The 17,715-nt window shown below is 41.6% G+C and overlaps 1 protein-coding gene across 1 annotated transcript in view; it reads left to right on the top strand.

Moving 5' to 3' along the window:
* LOC124261189 overlaps positions 1 to 17,715 on the top strand; it is a 102,555-nt gene that overhangs the window by 54,756 nt on the left and 30,084 nt on the right. The window contains exons 10-11 of the mRNA XM_046695509.1: positions 13,237 to 13,481; positions 14,794 to 15,036. Coding sequence (XP_046551465.1) covers positions 13,237 to 13,481; positions 14,794 to 15,036 — 488 coding nt within the window. The remainder of the gene's footprint in view (positions 1 to 13,236; positions 13,482 to 14,793; positions 15,037 to 17,715) is intronic.

The following is a 17,715-nucleotide window of genomic DNA, read 5'->3' as shown; positions in this document are numbered from 1 at the left end:
CCAATCATAAAATGTGTTGTTTTAAGTGGTCTGTCTTTTGGGAAGTCTGTCTTATGGGAAAGTACCGACGGAGAAGGAGTGTGATTCCCAACTCGGCTAATATAAAAAGTGTCGTAGAGCTGTGAATGTTCTTGATGACTATGCACTTCTAGCAGTTAGCATGGGGCTTGGTGCAGCTTGTGTTGGTTTATTATCAACTATAATCGCTGCGCCTATCATACTCAGAATGGAAATAGCAGAAGGGGTCTCTGGAATAACTGCAATAATTCTTAAATTTATTTCCTGCCAGATACAAAAAGAAAGCATAAAAACATGATAGTGTTTGTGTTCTTGCTGAAGCAAAGGTAACTAGCATTGAAGACCATGGCTCAACAGAAATTGGTTGTTGCCCAGTCTGTCCTTACTGGAGGGGAGCAGCGAGAATTTTATTTTACCAGAAATGAGATATCATGCTTGCGCAATCTAGAGGCCAGATGTTTATTGTCATTATGTGAAATTCAGCAGTGAAGTGTTAAAGGTACGTATTCATAAGAATTGTAGAGTATGACTGACAATGATAATCATTCTTAAAATACTACTCCTAATGCTTGAGGTAGAGGCCCACCCATCCTTCCCCAAGGAATCCCAGAGTACATTCCTCTCAGTACCCTACCAAATATATGGTTCCCAGCCTTACATCAGGGAAGATAATTCCTTTGGATAGCGCTTGGAAAGGTCACTAAAGTACTGTTGAAAATAGAAAGAAATTGTGCCGAACTACAATCTCAGTGATAGGGAGATAGGAAACGTAATAAAAAAGAAGTTTACTGAGAAAGATTATTGCAGAAATTAGCAATGCATTTTTTTTTTTAAGTCCAAAGTGACATATGCGGAACAGACCATGGCTTCATGCAAATTAGTGTGCAAGGATATTGCCCATGGCCTGGCTATCAAGGTAGCATATCAACAGTGTGATGGCATCAATGTCGGTCGTGTCAGACCCGTCATCATACCTCTGACCAATCCGATTCCACATCTCAGTCTGACTAGGGGCTAGAGATATCAGCTAAGATAAGATAATCCTTTAGGGCAAAGAAACTGGGGAGGTTAATCCCATATCATAACAATTTACAAACTATATCCAGTCCTGTCGCTCTTTGGGTGGTCATGCCACCTATATATTTTGAGACATTTCATACGATGGCTTATTTAAGCTTTTCTATGGGTATCATACACTTTTACGTATCTCAACATAAACTTTATCAAAGAAAGACACGTAAGATGTTAATGAATAGATGAAACATTCAACACTCATGTAATAGCATAAAATATCTTTGAGATGACCCCTTGTGCCAGTAGGCAGCAGGTGCATTCCATGCCAAGTGAGTCGATGGGGCGTTGCCATACCTGGCTGAGTGACCTAATTGCCATCTAAGTCTGAACTATTGTTTTCAGCAGCTATTCGTTAGGGCTGCAATGATTCGGTTTGATTCATCATAAGTTGAATCTGTAACCTTAGTTTCAATTTTCGATAACCATTATCACTTTTTCGATTCGATATTTGAATACCGATATATAACGTGATTGGTTGATGCTGGGCTACTTATCCAATGAAAATTGTTGTTAGTAGTTCATGCTGAAAAAGCAGACTCAGAGTGTTAAATGAAATTTTATGTTTTTACTTGTATGAAGAATTGAATTGAAATTGATCAAATTTAGGGTCCAATATCGAAAGTTGAATCGAGTCATGGTCTGGGTGAAACGTTGCAGCCTTACTATTCATATTTTTTCTAAGTTTTTAGAAGTGAACATTATTTTCTGGATATCCTATTATGTATTCCACTGAACGTCCAGTTATGCCGATGTAGGTTATTTTGACATATGCTATTTGCAATTACAAGGATACAGAGTAGGAGGTTAAGAACAGGTTTGTTTTTTTTCTATTTATGACAGTACTTTAGGAAGAAAGACACAAGACCAGGGTCTTTAAATATTTCATTCAAACTAAACATGTGGATCAGGATCAAGTTTCAGGAAATTAGGCAATCAAATGTTAGATATAGCATTCCAAGAATTAATATCCTTAGGGGTTACTATTGAGGGGGAAACAACTATTGCGATAGCGATAGTCTATTGCAACATACTATTGCGATAGCAATAGTGTATAGCGACCAACTATTACAATACTATTGCAATTGTTTTTTCCTCCTTGAATTGTCTCATTTGAAGTCATTTCCCATATGAATGAATGTATAGTTTATATGAAACAAAAAGAAGTAGATTTGTCCTTATCCTGACTCATGCTTAATTGCTTGTCTTCTTCCTTTTGCGAACGTTAGTGGAAACACTTGTATCGCCTATTGAAGCTCCCTTCAATAAAGAACAGACGTAAAATCACTCCTCCCAAGAGTTATCTCTCCAGCTGTTTAGGCGGAAAACTGTGGCGCCACCGTCCCCACATGCCTCACTCTCTCCTTCTCCGCCCTGTTGGCAGGTTGTGAGAGCACCTGTGTCTCCTATACAGGACTATATCCTTTAATTAATTAGTTATTCTCCTCTATTCTACTTTTATAGAGGTTTAGTTAGTATCCTGCAACAATATCAGTTGTTTACTTTTCAAGAAAACCTATTTTCGTTATAGGTTTAGGTTCGCTGCTGCAGACCCGCTTTGATTGTGCCCTAGCTGCACAACAACATGTACTTCCAGCTATAGCTGTAATCTTTATCAGCATTTAATTGAAATTCAATTTAATAAATAATTTTTCTCCGTACTTAGACGTACTATCGACTATCCAGGTGACTTTCCAAGTCATGGATAAACTGGCTGAGTCCCTCATGAGCTGTCTACTGCTGTTAGACGACTTACTACCATCAAGTGACCTGCCGGAGGTGTTTTCGGAGGATGGGCGTGGGATGTTGTCCGCCATTTCTTCGAAGACGTTGGCTTCTACATCGGACAACCCCTCAACGCAGACGTAGAAGAAGACGCCATCCTCTACGCAGAATGAAGCCTCATCCCGATGGCAGTGAGAGAGCTTCATGATCATCCGCTGCTGATCATCCCAGAGATACAGCACGCAGTCCGAGGGCGACAGATGAGCGATCTACGGACCATATCGCTATCAACGCAGAGAGGGCAGCTCTACAATCATCGCAGACGATGAATAGACGCCATCCTCTACCCAAAGAAGGCTACACACCCCTTAGATGACAACAACTCTACGGGGACGTCTGCGCAGACTACAAGGACTTTCTCTGCCGAGATTGTTCCGTTGACAGTACAGGGACTCTCCGATGATCAACCGATCATCTTCCCAGAGGTTCATCACAAGTAACGACCAGTCTCAGCTATGGTGACTTCAGCGCAGATCTCCACGGTACCCGAGGTATCTACGATGACAACAGATGAACGTCCTGTGGGCCACGTCGCTATCACCACAAAAAGGGCAGCGCTACTACCACCGCAGACCTTCAAACCGGGGGACTTTATGCAGGAGATGAACAGCGTTACGGCCTGGAGAAGAAGTCACAGCCCACAACGAGGTCCCGAGCCTTCGCGAAGGTTCCAACGCAGACGTCGTCTCTGAGGGACCCTCCATCAACGTGACATCTGGCAGCAGATCTACACTACAGGCCAGCCTTCGCAAAGGTCCACTCAACCATCCCCTGCGGCGGACACGGACGATCAGCATTTGCAAAGGCGTTCGCGAAGGAGGAATCGCCATCCCCGGATACAGAATCGGATGACCAGCGTTCGCGTAGGCGTTCGCGAAGGACCAGTCGCCATTCCCCAGATGCAGAATCAGATGATTAGCGTTCGAAAAGACGTTCGCGAAGGAGAATTCATCCATCCCCGGATACAGAATCGGACAACCAGCGTTTGCGAAGGCGTTCGGGAAGGACCAGTCGCCATTCCTCAGATACGGAATCAGATGACCAGCATTCGCGAAGGCATTCGCGAAGGACTTCAGATACAGTATCCAAGACATCTTCCGCATCATGCAGATCGTCAAGGGATTCGCCGAGACATTCACGAACTCACAGTCGCTTATCTCCGCGCAAGTCACCCTACAGACGCAGTTCGCCGGACCACTCGCCACACCGATCTCCGCGCCGGTCTCCGCGCAGGTCTCCATGAAGGTTTTCACACAGGTCGTCACACAGGTCTCCAGCGAAGCAGAGACATCGCAGTACTGAACGCCACATGCTGTCTACAAGCCTGCGCGAAGGCAATCGTGCAGGCCATCTACAATGCAGAGACGCCGCAGTACTTAGCTTCTTAACAGATCGCTACATGTCATGTCATCACCGAGCCTGCGCGAAGGCATTCGCACAGGCCATCCACAAGGCAGAGACGTCGCAGTACTTAGCTTCTTAACAGAACGCTACTTATTGTCTACAACTTGCGCGAAGGACGGCGCTATCTTCAGAGACTGTCAACAGATAGATCCTAATAAAGGATCTTCAGGCCGACTACCTACATCAAGGGCATCAACGATGCGTCGCAGATCATCATGGGAATCACCATGTCCGTATATATTGCCAGGTAGGCAATCCCGGACTACGAGACGATTACCTACACGCAAGGCGCCATACAGTCACACCAGGCTGACCACCACGCAGATCACTACGCAAATCTCCAAGGTTATTCAACCAGGACACAAGGTAGCGTCACATTAGAAGGGAAAGATCTTCATCGGTACACAGACTGAAGATCATGTAAATACAGTTCAAGAGGGGTACTCTTATCCGAATTCATCACCGGCACGAATCTTCAGACTGAATCCAGGACGGGATTCACATAGATTGATATATCTACATTAGCAGACTCATGGCCATATAGAGATCTTCACTTTCATACAGATCTGCAGATATTCTCACTGGCGTGGTTCAACAGCAGCCTTACTATGGTTAGGAAAATACATACTCGTCAAGGATTCCCTGAGTAGAATTTACAACAAGTTCAGCATTAATTCTACAATTATGACTCTTCATTGATGTATGCAGTCTACAAGCTGACAACGTGAAGATTTCAGTGGATCATCTGTATAAAGGGCGACGGCATTATCTTCAGGACTGAAGTAACAGTCACAGCAACCAGGAAAACAGCCTACCCACATTGGTATTACGCGGCGAAATATTTCGCGCGTTTACCATTCTACCCTCAATACACGTGGTCACTCGTGTAACTTCGGAAGGCTACGGACAAGACCGACAGCTGATCACATATCATGGTGACGTCACAGAGAGGCAAGCCAAAGGAATCAAAATGCTTTATTTTGATTGGACCACGAGGGACAACGCCCTGCGCAGAGGTCGGACGTAGTTCACAGGTTAAGAAATGGGTTACAAGTGACAACAACATGTCAGCGAGCGAGGAAGGCCTCAATTACAGTCCAGTTAAGACGGGACCTACGTGATTTGGCTGCCTTCATGAGGTTAGAGACCTTCCCTGTCATCATTGAAGAGGTTTCTTCTGACGACTTTCAGCAACATACGTTGGCCGGACTTAGGTTGCGGCAGCCAAACGACTTTATATAGACTTCACAACAATGGCAGTCACAGAGTCGGACAGGGCTTCATTCCCTTACGGACACGGTAAGGGTTTCAAGATCGTAGGGTATAGATACAAGTCCTAGTATCTCAAGCACTACATTCTCCGTTATTACTACGAAGTGGCAGAATCTGTTGGTTTTCTCACGTCAGCACAAGACATGACACGCAGAGGGAGTCAACAACTACGCCCACTACAGGTCTTCGTAAATATACATCTGGACAATCCGGACCCATTCGGACTCCCGGACAGATTAAATCCATATCTAATATGGTGGACTCAGAGATAAGAGGGTCGCAGACGCACCTATTTAGCAGAGCCGGAGTACTAGACGCATCTCTATGTGGACGCATCTCTCCAAGATTGGGGAGCACACCTCGACAATGATGTGTCAGCTGGGATATGAACCATAGCAGAGAAGATCTGCACGTCCACATGCTGGAAATGAAAGCAGTGATAAACACAATACTCAACTGGACCAGCATTTTGAAGAATGCTCATCTGATGATACATACAGTCACTTCCACAGTGGCATTCTACATCCACAGAAGGATTAACAAAGTCGGCGAACCTTCTGGAAGTCTGCTTTCAACTGGTCAACATAACAGTCAACCTGAATGTCCACATCAGAGTATGCCACATTCCAAGAGCAAAGAATGTGATAGCAGATGCACTGTCCTGTCCAACGCAGCCATTCTCAAACAGACTGGATGCTATGTTCAGAGATCTTCAAGCAGATCATACATGAGATGGGAGCACCATTATTAGACCTCTTCGCCACAAGGGTCAACTCATAACATTCGTCTCACCATTACCAGATCCACGGGCATGGGCAATGGACACGCTAAGCATCTCCTAGCTAGGACTAAACGCTTACGCGTTTCCACCACCAGCTCTAATACCGAGGGTGTTGCAAGAAATCAGTCAGGCGAGAGACCCACATCTACTTGGGGCGCGCCTTATTGGCCACCGAGAATATGGTTCTCTATTCTCATACAAAACCTAGGACTGCCTCAACTGCAACTACCAGAGTGGACGAATCTACTAGTACATCCTCACACAAAGCAGGCGCACGGCAACCCAGAGGTGTTCCGGTTACACATGTGGACTGTATCAAGGCATGCTTGAACAAGAGAAGATATTTCGCCAGGGCAGCGAAAGCAGTCACACTAGCTTTACGCAAGTCTTCACGCAACTTGTCCTCAAGTGGCGGACTACCTTTGTCACCTAGACAAAGGAAGCAGTTAAAAGGGTCAACACTCTCAACATACCTAGCGGCATTGAAATCAGTTATCGCCATGAGGACGAGTGCAACTGACAAAAGTACCGGAGTTACTGGCCTTACTACGCCCTTTTAATTGGAGGACCAACTTCAGAGATTTAAGCTCTGGTATTGGACCTCAACGTTGTTCTACGACATCTCACTTGTGACATCTACGAACCATTACAAAGAACATCATTAGAGTTATTGACGCAGAAGGCGCTGTTCCTGATAACCTTAGTAACAGCAGCATGGATGTCGGAAATACATGCTCTTGATTGAAAGAACACGATTTGATGCAAATCAAAATATCGTGCAGATGGGACTGAGATGGGACTTCATAGCAAAGAATCAACTGCCAGGTCATCCAGACAGACAGTTCCACGTCCCAACACTATCAACAGCCCTTGGACCACAGGATACGCAGGTCTTATCCTTGTGCCCAGTGAGATCATGGAAAGTCTACCTACAACGATCCAGGTCCATGAGACGGAAATTCAAGTGTCTTTTCGTCTCGATATCAACAGCGACACAGACGAAGGTCTTCCGCACTAAGATATCAAGCTGGATCAGAACTGTCATACTACTGCCTACAAAGCAGCAGGACTTGATCCTCCAAGAGCCTCCAACCCTCATGAAGTTAGAGCTCTGGCGTCACTTGCTATACTTGGGAATCGCTCTATCAGGACGATAATGGAGGGCTGCTTCTGGAAATGGAACATGGTGTTTGCCAACCACTACTTGAGGGACATCGCCACTGAGGACGGCTCTTACATTCACTATTTCGGCCCACTTATTGTAGCACAACAATTGACAGTCCCGCAAAGGCTCTGAGACGGAGTCTCTCCCTTTTATCACATGACTTACAATGCTTACACTCAGCAGAGTTCTGCTTAAGTCACAATGCTCGTCTAACAACTAGCATAAGTGATATGACCCAGTACTTGTAAGGATACTTGTACAGGAATGGTCGCTTCTCCACTTGGTGCTTGCATCAAGAGATGGAGTCGCAAAATCCACATAAAATGTTAACAGAAGCAAGGACCAAAAGTTAACTATTGTGGTCCCCCCATTTAAAGGCAACTGGAAGGCAGGGTCGCAACAGCAGCAGAGTTTACCAGTAAATACAGTGCCATTACGAAGTTCCCGTAGGGGGGTATATAATGACGTAAAATTCACTAGAGAAATCCTAAAGTGCTTTTCCAATCACCTTTTCCGTCGGATTCTACAAGCAATTAAGCATGAGTCAGGATAAGGAAAAATATGTAATTTTCTGAATAAAATTGATATTTTATACTTATCCTGACTCATGGGGTAAGCTCACCCAGCCTCCCCACTAGACACTTTGGATTTCCCTGCAAATTCAAGTGTTGGGCTCATAATTAGGAGAGAGTGAAGCATGTGGGGACGGTGGCTCCACAGTTTCCCGCCTAAACGGCTGGAGAGATAACTCTTGGGAGGAGTGATTTTACGTCTGTTCTTTATTGAAGGGAGCTTCAATAGGAGATACAAGTGTTTCCACTAACGTTCGCAAGAGGAAGGAGACAAGCAATTAAGCATGAGTCAGGATAAGTATAAAATATCAATTTTATTCAGAAAATTACATTTTCAGTCTCTTTTAATAACTGACAAGAAACTTGAAACCCAGATCAAGTAAACAGTTAAACATAAACTCAGTGAAGCTGCAAATCTGCACCCAAACAATAGAAAATACAAAACAACATAAATATCTAATGAAAATAAATAACCGTCCAAATAGACATTTAGATTGAGAATTGATCAATGGAAGTCAATTACTAAAGTGAGTGAGTTAAAAGTTAACGTCACATCGGCAATATTGCAGCCATATTGTGACGATCAATTACTAAACTATCGATAGTCACACATACTATTGATGCATCAATAATTTTTCATTTCTACCATCAATTAATCGCTATCAGAGACTCAACAATTGCAATCCATCGATAGTTTGATGCATTGTTACAGCCCTAATTATCTTTGTTGAAAATACACCAATTCTAGGGTCAAGGTCATCCTGTAGGTCGTAGCTTGTCTAAAAAGTGTTTACAGCTAAGGAAAAGGTCTATGAAACATGGAGCATGTGATTGCTAGGGTGTGAGTGACATGTGAGGTCAGGCTACTTCCGAAATTCATGTAGAAAGTATGCTTTCCATTTTCGAGGAAGTATATTTTGTTGTTGGTATATTTTATATATCCCTAAAATGTTTATATCCTTTGAATATGTGACAATCGTATGATATTCTTTGTAGTCTATGTTGCCTACTTTCAGTGGATAGTATATGCAATTATTTTACTCTGTATTGAATTCCACAAAAGAGAGGGACATATTTGGTTTACATATTGGAAGCAAGACATTTCAAAGGTGAGGTCTGCATATTCATGATGCTTTTCCTGAAACTTGCCAATCACTTGCAGTCAAATTTAATAACATGATTGTATTCATTCAAAAAGGACATGGTCAGGTTTGTTGGCTTGCATATGTCTAAGGCTGTATGCAGGCCTTTTCCAAACAATTTTCTAATTGTGATTTTCATTGGCTCAAAGATACTGTGTGTGTGTGCCATTGCTAGGGATCCACTCACAAGGTCTTTGACAGTCTCAAAAAATTCTACAGTCTACAATTCAGGTTATCTACATTTCATATTTGTTTGTATCATTATTATCATGATAAACCACAACTGGACGTGACATCACTAAATCAAAAGTGCTCCTGACTGTGCTGTCATGTTGGCTTCAAACACAGGAATTACTACCTGGCCACCCATGAACTGTGGCAAGGGAATATTTAACTCAGATACTTATCAAATCTAAGAAATATCATGAATTTATGGAGATACATCAGTTTTGTCAATATTCAATGACCAGTGTAGCCCATTTGTATAGATAATATCAATAGCATTTTGTCTATATTGACTTGTAAAACAGATAAATATTGTTTTCAATTGTAATTAATAACTAGTTTTTATCCCCCCCAGGGATATTGTCAATACCTCGTCCTTCCGACCATCTGTACTCAATTTGTTTCCGGAGCATAGACCATTCTTAATGAGGCCTCATGAATATTCATATCTGTACCAAAACGAGGCCAAACGGGGCAAGGACACAATCGCGTAATGGCGACAAAACTCAATGTATACTTCCTGGTTTCAAATTTCCCTTGAACGGTACATTACGAAACTGGCCAGTAGTTCAGGGAAATCGCAGAGAAATGGGAAAGGGCTACACAAATGTTTCTGTAGCATATCCACGGATTGAAGGGTGAATAGTCATATGACCTAGATATCTAGGTAACGTTTACCATGTTGCTCAGCATTTATGAAGGGAAGCTACTCTAAAGTCACAATAGTGGATATATTACTAAGGGAAATCAATTACGTTTACTTTATCAACATATGAACAAAGTAAAAGACGTATTCCCTGACCTGGATTCAAATCATCCACTTCCACGTGGGAGTAGTGTTGTTAATACTTGAGCTAGATAATCGAGATTATAAGTAGGATCAAGATAGCTCTCCTAGAAAGGATCTGGACCAGACAATTTTTTTGTATTATTCATGTGATGAAATTTTTTGTTTGGTATTTTTTGTTTAAAATGTTTTGTCCTATCGACTCTGTTTTATAGATATAGGGTATTTATTCACGCATTTATTTTCAGTTGTACAGGACTAGTGGTGATGGGGGATGTGTGCGTAGCTGCATGTTACAATCGCAGAGGAAAAACGAATCGCCACATCATCATGTAGAAACTATAACAATAACAATAAACACATTCACAATAGCTTCCAACTGTAATACTGATGAATAACAATAAATTTTCAGAGGATGCAAATTGAAAATATATTGGGTGCAATATTTATGTTGATAGAAGTATCCTTTTAGATTAGTCTGACATGAATGGCAACAATTACAGCTGGATCAATGCATAATTTATCATAGTTTTCTCCCCTTACACATTATCATAATCTCTTACCAATGAATGATGGGTTTTTTTCTGATTCCCAACTACCTCTTTTCCAAAAGGATGAAATACATTCTTTTTCATCAATTATTAATTAAACAGCAGCAAATGAGTTACATCTACAACTATGCCATTATGAAAGACCTTAGTATTTTTCAGTTAAATCCATCAATGTGAATGTATTGCAGCTGTCTCTTTTTTCATCCATCATTTACACAACACAAAAGCACCAAACAATTTCATTTACATTCATGTCTGTCAAATTGTGCAGTTTGGGCAAGGTACTTCACAAAACCTGGGAAGATATTCAACAAATGAAAAAGTTCCAGCTAATCAGTGCCAATGTTTGAAATGATGGAATACTGTAAAATGTTAAATCAATGTTTATCATCATACATGAATTTACAAACTCCAAACTTTTCAAGTTCAAGTTTTCTGTTCAAATCTTCTATTTTGTCAACCTTTTCCTTGAGTTGCCTCCCCTGTTCATGTAAGTTTTGCTGGAGTTGTTCTATGTAGGACTGGGGTCAGTGGCTGCTGTATCACTCTCTGCTTCACTGTAATATAAGCATTGTAAAGCATCACTATTATCTCTTTGACCACACAAACAATAAATATATCTCTGGAATTACAAATATACATCAAGGAATAGTTGCTAACATCATTTTTTAGACAGTATGGGCAATCAATATTTTTATATGTAAATAACATAGCATATAGGTCAAAGTTCAGTTGTATTAAATTCTTTAAAACCATGTCAGTTGGCAAAATTAACTTAATACGATCTGACATTCTTACTGTATCTGAGATGGTGACTGTGGTAGATTCCTTTTGGGAGGTTCCTGAGCTGGTGACATGCTCTCTGACTCTTAATCAGCAGCATCTGAAATGGATATTTAAACACTAAATATATTTCAGTTGGTGTAATTAGATTGTCCAGTAATATGTCCTGTATCCCTGAAGTACTAGTCAGCATAGAGTAATTTGGAAAGTAGATACATATTTAAGATTTTTTAACGGCATGTGTATGTCCTGCATATATATGTACTTGAAATGTTACTTTGATTTGCAGCCAATCTAATTTCACTGATACAGAGAACATTTGCAAATAAAATTCCCTTGCCATCATGACAAGAGTGTCTGCACATGTCCATATGCTTAAATTTTTTAATATATTGGACCGTTCATAATTTATGACTAGGGGGGTGATGATGATTTTAGGTGCGGTGTTTGTGGGGGTTGGGGTGTCTCCCAGATTGTTTTGGGAGGCAGGGGAGGGCCAATTATGTACATGTGAACTAGGGTGGTGTTCACTGATTTTGAACATGACAATGTCTGGTGGGGTGGGGTGGGGTGGGGGTGGGGTTTGAATGTGTCTCTGTGTGTGTGAAATTCACATTGTACATGTGCCCCTAATATTAAAACCTTGCATAGTGAACAGTTTGTACATTACACGGCAGATCTAGACTATGCCATGTGCCGTAATTAAGTTGTACTTACTATGAATCATTTTCGAGGATCTCTCCGTATTTTCGTCAACCACTGCCTTCTTCTGATCTTATTCTTGGGAATATGGTGAAAAGATACCGTAAAATCCTTACGGGCATCACTCCAACGCAAAGGCACACAGCAGTAATCTCTCCTTTCCGAGGTCGCCATTTTCAAGTTTGGGTCAACCTATTTAAGCCTCGCTTTCGATTTGACCTCGAGGTCATGCATATTGGCTAAGAATGGTCTATAACAAAGAAACCGTTCAATAATTTTGAACAAAAAATTGTATGGATATCAAACAAAACTGAAAGTGGTGCCTTTTACTATTTACATATTTTGGGCATGTTTTTCGGGATTTCCATGGTAACAATTTGGACTTAGTGTCAAAAAGGGATGGATAATTAAAAAAAACATTCAATATCTATCAATAAAACTTGGCAGATATGTGAGGCAGATACCAAAGTGGTGCCTTTTGCTATTTGCAGATTTTTGACATTTTTATTTTTCCTGATTTCCATGGAAACGATTCAGTCTTAGTCTCAAAAGGGAGGTGTGGGCTTTGTGTCCAGTGCTCAACTTTAAAACCTTTCAATATCTTTCAAGGAAACATTTATATGTTTAAAATCTCAAGTTGGACTTTAAGTGACAGTCAGATGACTTGTTCTTTCGAACTTGTGGGGTCTGATGACTCTTGTTCACATTTTGAACAAATGTTCATTTGGAAAAATGTATACTGGTTGAAATTACAACAGAGTGATGTGCCATGGAATTTTGCTTAATTTATTTGGAGTGTTTTATGTGTTTATTTTCATAGTTTATGATGATTAAGACATTGTGATCCCATCTTTCACAAAAATGACATTGTATATTTTAAATTCAATCTATTCAGCACTACTGAAAGCATTGGCAGATACAAAATATCATAGAAAAGAGTGTTTTGTTCTATGCTCAAATGGTTATCGTACTTTTCAGGCATTTCTCAGATTCATCAAACCATTTCAAGATCACATCATGAAGGTTGAGGGACAGAACACATCTGACGAAAGTGGACTGGTATTAGCTGCATTTGTGTTAATGGTGTCCTTCGAGAACGACATGATCCATGAGATCTATTCTGATGCAAAGCTCTTTCAAGCTTTTTTACCACACCCTGATTACCAGAAGAAAGAATGCCCAGATCTGGAAGCTTTGAAACAACACTTCAAATCAAAAGCAAAGTACTTATTTTACTGAACAATTATAACATCATTGCTATTTCCTTGCAGTTGAATTTGCATATAAATGGATTGTGAATGTTCAGAAGACATTTTCAGTTAGAGTGTTAAAGTGAGGCTAATTTTGCCCCATCACAGAGAAATTATTGTATTAACACACATTTGCTAATTGGAAGTCGTAAATCAGGCCAATTTTGCCATTGCTATCATTTTATAAATCCACTGAGGATTCTAATTCACTGAAAACAGATTGACTAAAATGTTTTATGAAGTTCCAAAATGCATAAAAACATAGTAATAGATTCATTATGCTAAGATTATAAGCCAGATAGATAAAGGCATACATGAACTTCCATTTTCTTTCAGTCCAAAAGAATATGCCTTATACAAATGTACTGTCAATTGCCCTTTCAAAAGCAATGCCCCCTTTAAGCTTGAGTGCATACATGAGTTGCGATGGCTGATTTGTTTGCTCACTATTCCAAGCATTACTTGGTTCCCTTTTCTTGCATGATGAGCTGTCATGGCTGAAACTGCTCAGGAGCATGGATGCAGAGAAGTGTTTGGTGGTTACATGTGTCATGTAGTAGCATTCTCTTTTTAACGCACAAGGGAGAATTTCGTCCCTTGAATTCTCTCATGTCTTGTGTTCCAACTGCCAACATTTTGTGTCCCTCGTTCATGTTTTCACGTAATTTTTCCAAGGCATGGATTGTTAATTGTTGGTGAAAAATCTTCCAAAGATCCACATCCCCACTGCCTTGACTGTATAAGAGTTTCTCAGCCAAACACATATTTTGTGTGACTATCTTTCTCTGCCCAGCGTATCTGCGGAACACCCTGAAAATTCCATCTCAGCATTCCCTCATTATCCCCTGTTAAAATTGTGACAGCAAATATCATGATACCTCGGAAAATGTACTGTTTGAAGTACAAAACACCAAATGTAAAGATAAAAGACAGCAAAGATACATCTCAGAGATGTTGTTACATACATTTTCTTGTTAACATTGCTGTACAACTATTTGTGTTCATTTCTTTATTGTTTCTTGTAAATATATTACGAAATTTCAGTTATTTTCTAATATGTGATTTGAATTATTGACAAATGGATTTCCAGAATTAAAATGAGATATGTTATTTCCATTAGTTAAGTTGTGGATATGAAATGTTAAAATCTGATCTAGATGAGAGATTTGTACAATATCATATAAAACCTTTAAGCCTGATTTTATCCAAATTTATTTTTGTGATAGTGTTCTGTGCCTTGAATTATAAGAGAATTCTATTTTTGATAACATTAATATCTTTTCAGTGACCTTGTGGGTTACCTATTGAAAACCATAAATTTTCATGCCAAAGACTACCGATATGGGACTTCAGTGTACAGTTGTGAATCTCAATGGATGTACCTTGTACCGCTCCTACATTTCTTGAAAAAGGATTCGGAACCATTCAAGAAAGTCTGTGATCCTGAATACAGAAAATCAGAATGGTGGGGTCATACTGGCATAGAGAAGGCAAAGGAAACGCTGAAGACCATTCATCAATGGTCGATGTGAGTAAAACATTTAAGGTTTACATGCGCATTAAAAATGATCTGATAGAAATTCCTCAGGATATGGAGAAATATTAACTAACAAGTTGTATTATGGTGATCATGTTTCAGCGTAAACAAAAAATACTGACCTGTAAATTGTATAGCAACATAACTGGATATACAGGAAAAAATCTTATGGATAAAAACATTAGGAAAGCAACTGTTGCAGGAAGACTAAAACTATTCTACTAGAGTCATCCTGCAACAGCTGCCTTCCTAATGTCTTTATCCATAAGTCGGTAAGAAGACTTTCTATTCTACTGGAATAAAGTAACTGTGCATTATTTGATGTTCTAAGATGTTTCGCAAAAAGATCAAAGGTGCCGACTGTTTGCATAATGTTTTGATGTCACTACGCCATTTGCGTCTGCCCCCTCATCATCAAACATACCCTTGGTAACTGACGTCAAGATGCATGTAAGTTGTCATCACCTCGTACAGCCTCCTACAGTAACCGACTCTGTAGCATCCCATTTCTTGGTTAACAGTTGCTTCACTCAGCTAACATCACTGGTGGAAACATTACGTTTATGTTTTTCAATGAATAAAATGTCTCAGAACAACTCACAATTTAACAGCGACACGGCAACACGACAATGTTTATATTATAATAGTTAATAATAGTCCCACAATGCACAAGTGTGCTCAAAAGGGGACAGAAACAGCTGGCCAGGGGAGTACCAGAATGTTCTGTTGTTTCAGGAAATCTGTCACCACACAAGCAACATGTGGACAGGCGTTATCTTGGTGACGCGTCTCTGCCCTTGAATGAGGCCCAATAATCTCATCCCTGTATCGCTAACCTGTCAGATTGACAATGACAATGTATGGTGACAACCCTTGCCCTGGTGTCTGCAGGTCATCTTCGACATGGTCGGTGGTTCTCTGGTTCGGGTTCAGAGGCTGAGTCGATGGAGGTCGGGGATGCAGAGGAACCCTTACGGGAGGTGCTCCAGCGCATAGCACTGGTCCTCTCTCAGGCTGCAATCCCATTGGAGCAACAGGGCTCGGCTGAGTTACGCCTTCCAGCTGAGGCATTTTGCCCCTCGGCAGCCTACTCAGACTCGGCTCCACGTGCTCCCATAATTGGTGAAGAATGTGGTTGACCCCTTACTCACTGGATCTCAGCTCTGCTTCGATCTGCCTCAGCTTGTTAAGAGATACCAATTAGGGGATGACTCTCTTTTCCTTGTACCGGTGGTGGACGAGTGTGAGTTTACTTCAGTGACCCACAGGGGAGGCTCAGCTTCTTTGCTTGCTGCTCCGGTGGCTAAACAGGGTTGGCTGGTTCCACCATTTCCCAAGTTGGGGGCCCCTCTGCGTGCGGCTTACAGGAGCTATGAGGAGGTATTCTGTAATGCCAGTCAACAGATTAGTTTGGTGGTTCATGGGGCGTTCCTCTTTACAGAGATCTGTCCTGGAACCAGACGCGCACACTGGCGACGTTTCGTCAAGTGTTGTGTTGCTCCGGCAGCTTACTGAAGTTCGGGCCCACCTGACCCAGGATTCTTTGCAATCTGTGGTGTCACAGGTGATGTGCGCGGTCATGGGTATGCACAGGGTTGTGGTTGTCCACGTCCAGGTACTCCGTGGCGACACAGTAGACCTTGCAGGCCCTTCCGATTAGGCTGGATGCGGCATTGTTTCTGGGGTTTCTGCAAATCATTTTGGGAGGCTGTCGCTGCAGCTACCTCCTTCAAGGACTCTAAGGCTTTGCTGGAGCAACCGTGCGTTTCTCGCTTCCATGCTCCGTTGCAACTTCCTCCTCCGGGGCACACCCTACGCCTGAGTCTGCTGGCTGGCTTCGGCTGTTAGGCAGGGGTAGGAGGAGGAGTCGCCCCGCCAAGGGTAGAGGTAAGGAGCAGTCTACTGCCAGTGTGCAGCAGTCTTTTCAGCCCTGACCCCCCGGCAGACGTGCGAGCTCCTCTGTCAGGTCCATCCCTGCCAGTTCTACATCTGCAAAGGACCACCCACGCACTTCTCCCGATGTTCCAGTGTTTTCCAGCAGGTGTGAGAGACAGCTACAAACAACCCTTGGGTGCTGTCCACCATTACTGTCGGCCACTTACCACTTGGAAACGAGGCAAGCCCGAGTTTACCGGCATAAGACGCACTCCCCGTGCTGTCAAAGCGGGAATTCTGCGATACGAGGTTCAAGCTTTACTGACCAAGTCGACCATAGAGCGTGTTCCACCAGGAGAGGAAATGTCATGTCTGTACTCCACATACTTTCTCGTCCCAAAGAAAGACAGCGACTTCCGTCCGATTCTAAACCTCAAGGGGTTACCGTATATGACCATTTATAAGCCGAATTTTGCATTTTATTATTTGCAGGGATAAAGATTACCGTGTGTATCTAAGCCGGAAATAGCAATCAGCTGTGCACATGTTTCCCGGCGATCAAGTTCAAACATGCTCAATAATATATAACACAGAGTACTATTATTTAACCCAAAGAAATATAACCTAACATTGTGTAATTGTAATTACAGTTGTTATGTAAAATATATATAATAGACACTAAGGTTATACGGACCCTCATGAACGCTGTAAGCAATAGTTGTACGTACATGGAATGGGGTAAAATAGGGAAGCCATTTAACTTCACACATTTTTACCGATGTTACTGTAAACTAG

The sequence above is a fragment of the Haliotis rubra genome, unplaced genomic scaffold (assembly GCF_003918875.1).
Source record: "Haliotis rubra isolate DU_JTF1 unplaced genomic scaffold, ASM391887v1 Scf790, whole genome shotgun sequence".
NCBI classification, from domain to species: Eukaryota; Metazoa; Mollusca; class Gastropoda; order Lepetellida; family Haliotidae; genus Haliotis; species Haliotis rubra.
This window is presented reverse-complemented; position numbering and strand designations above follow the sequence as displayed.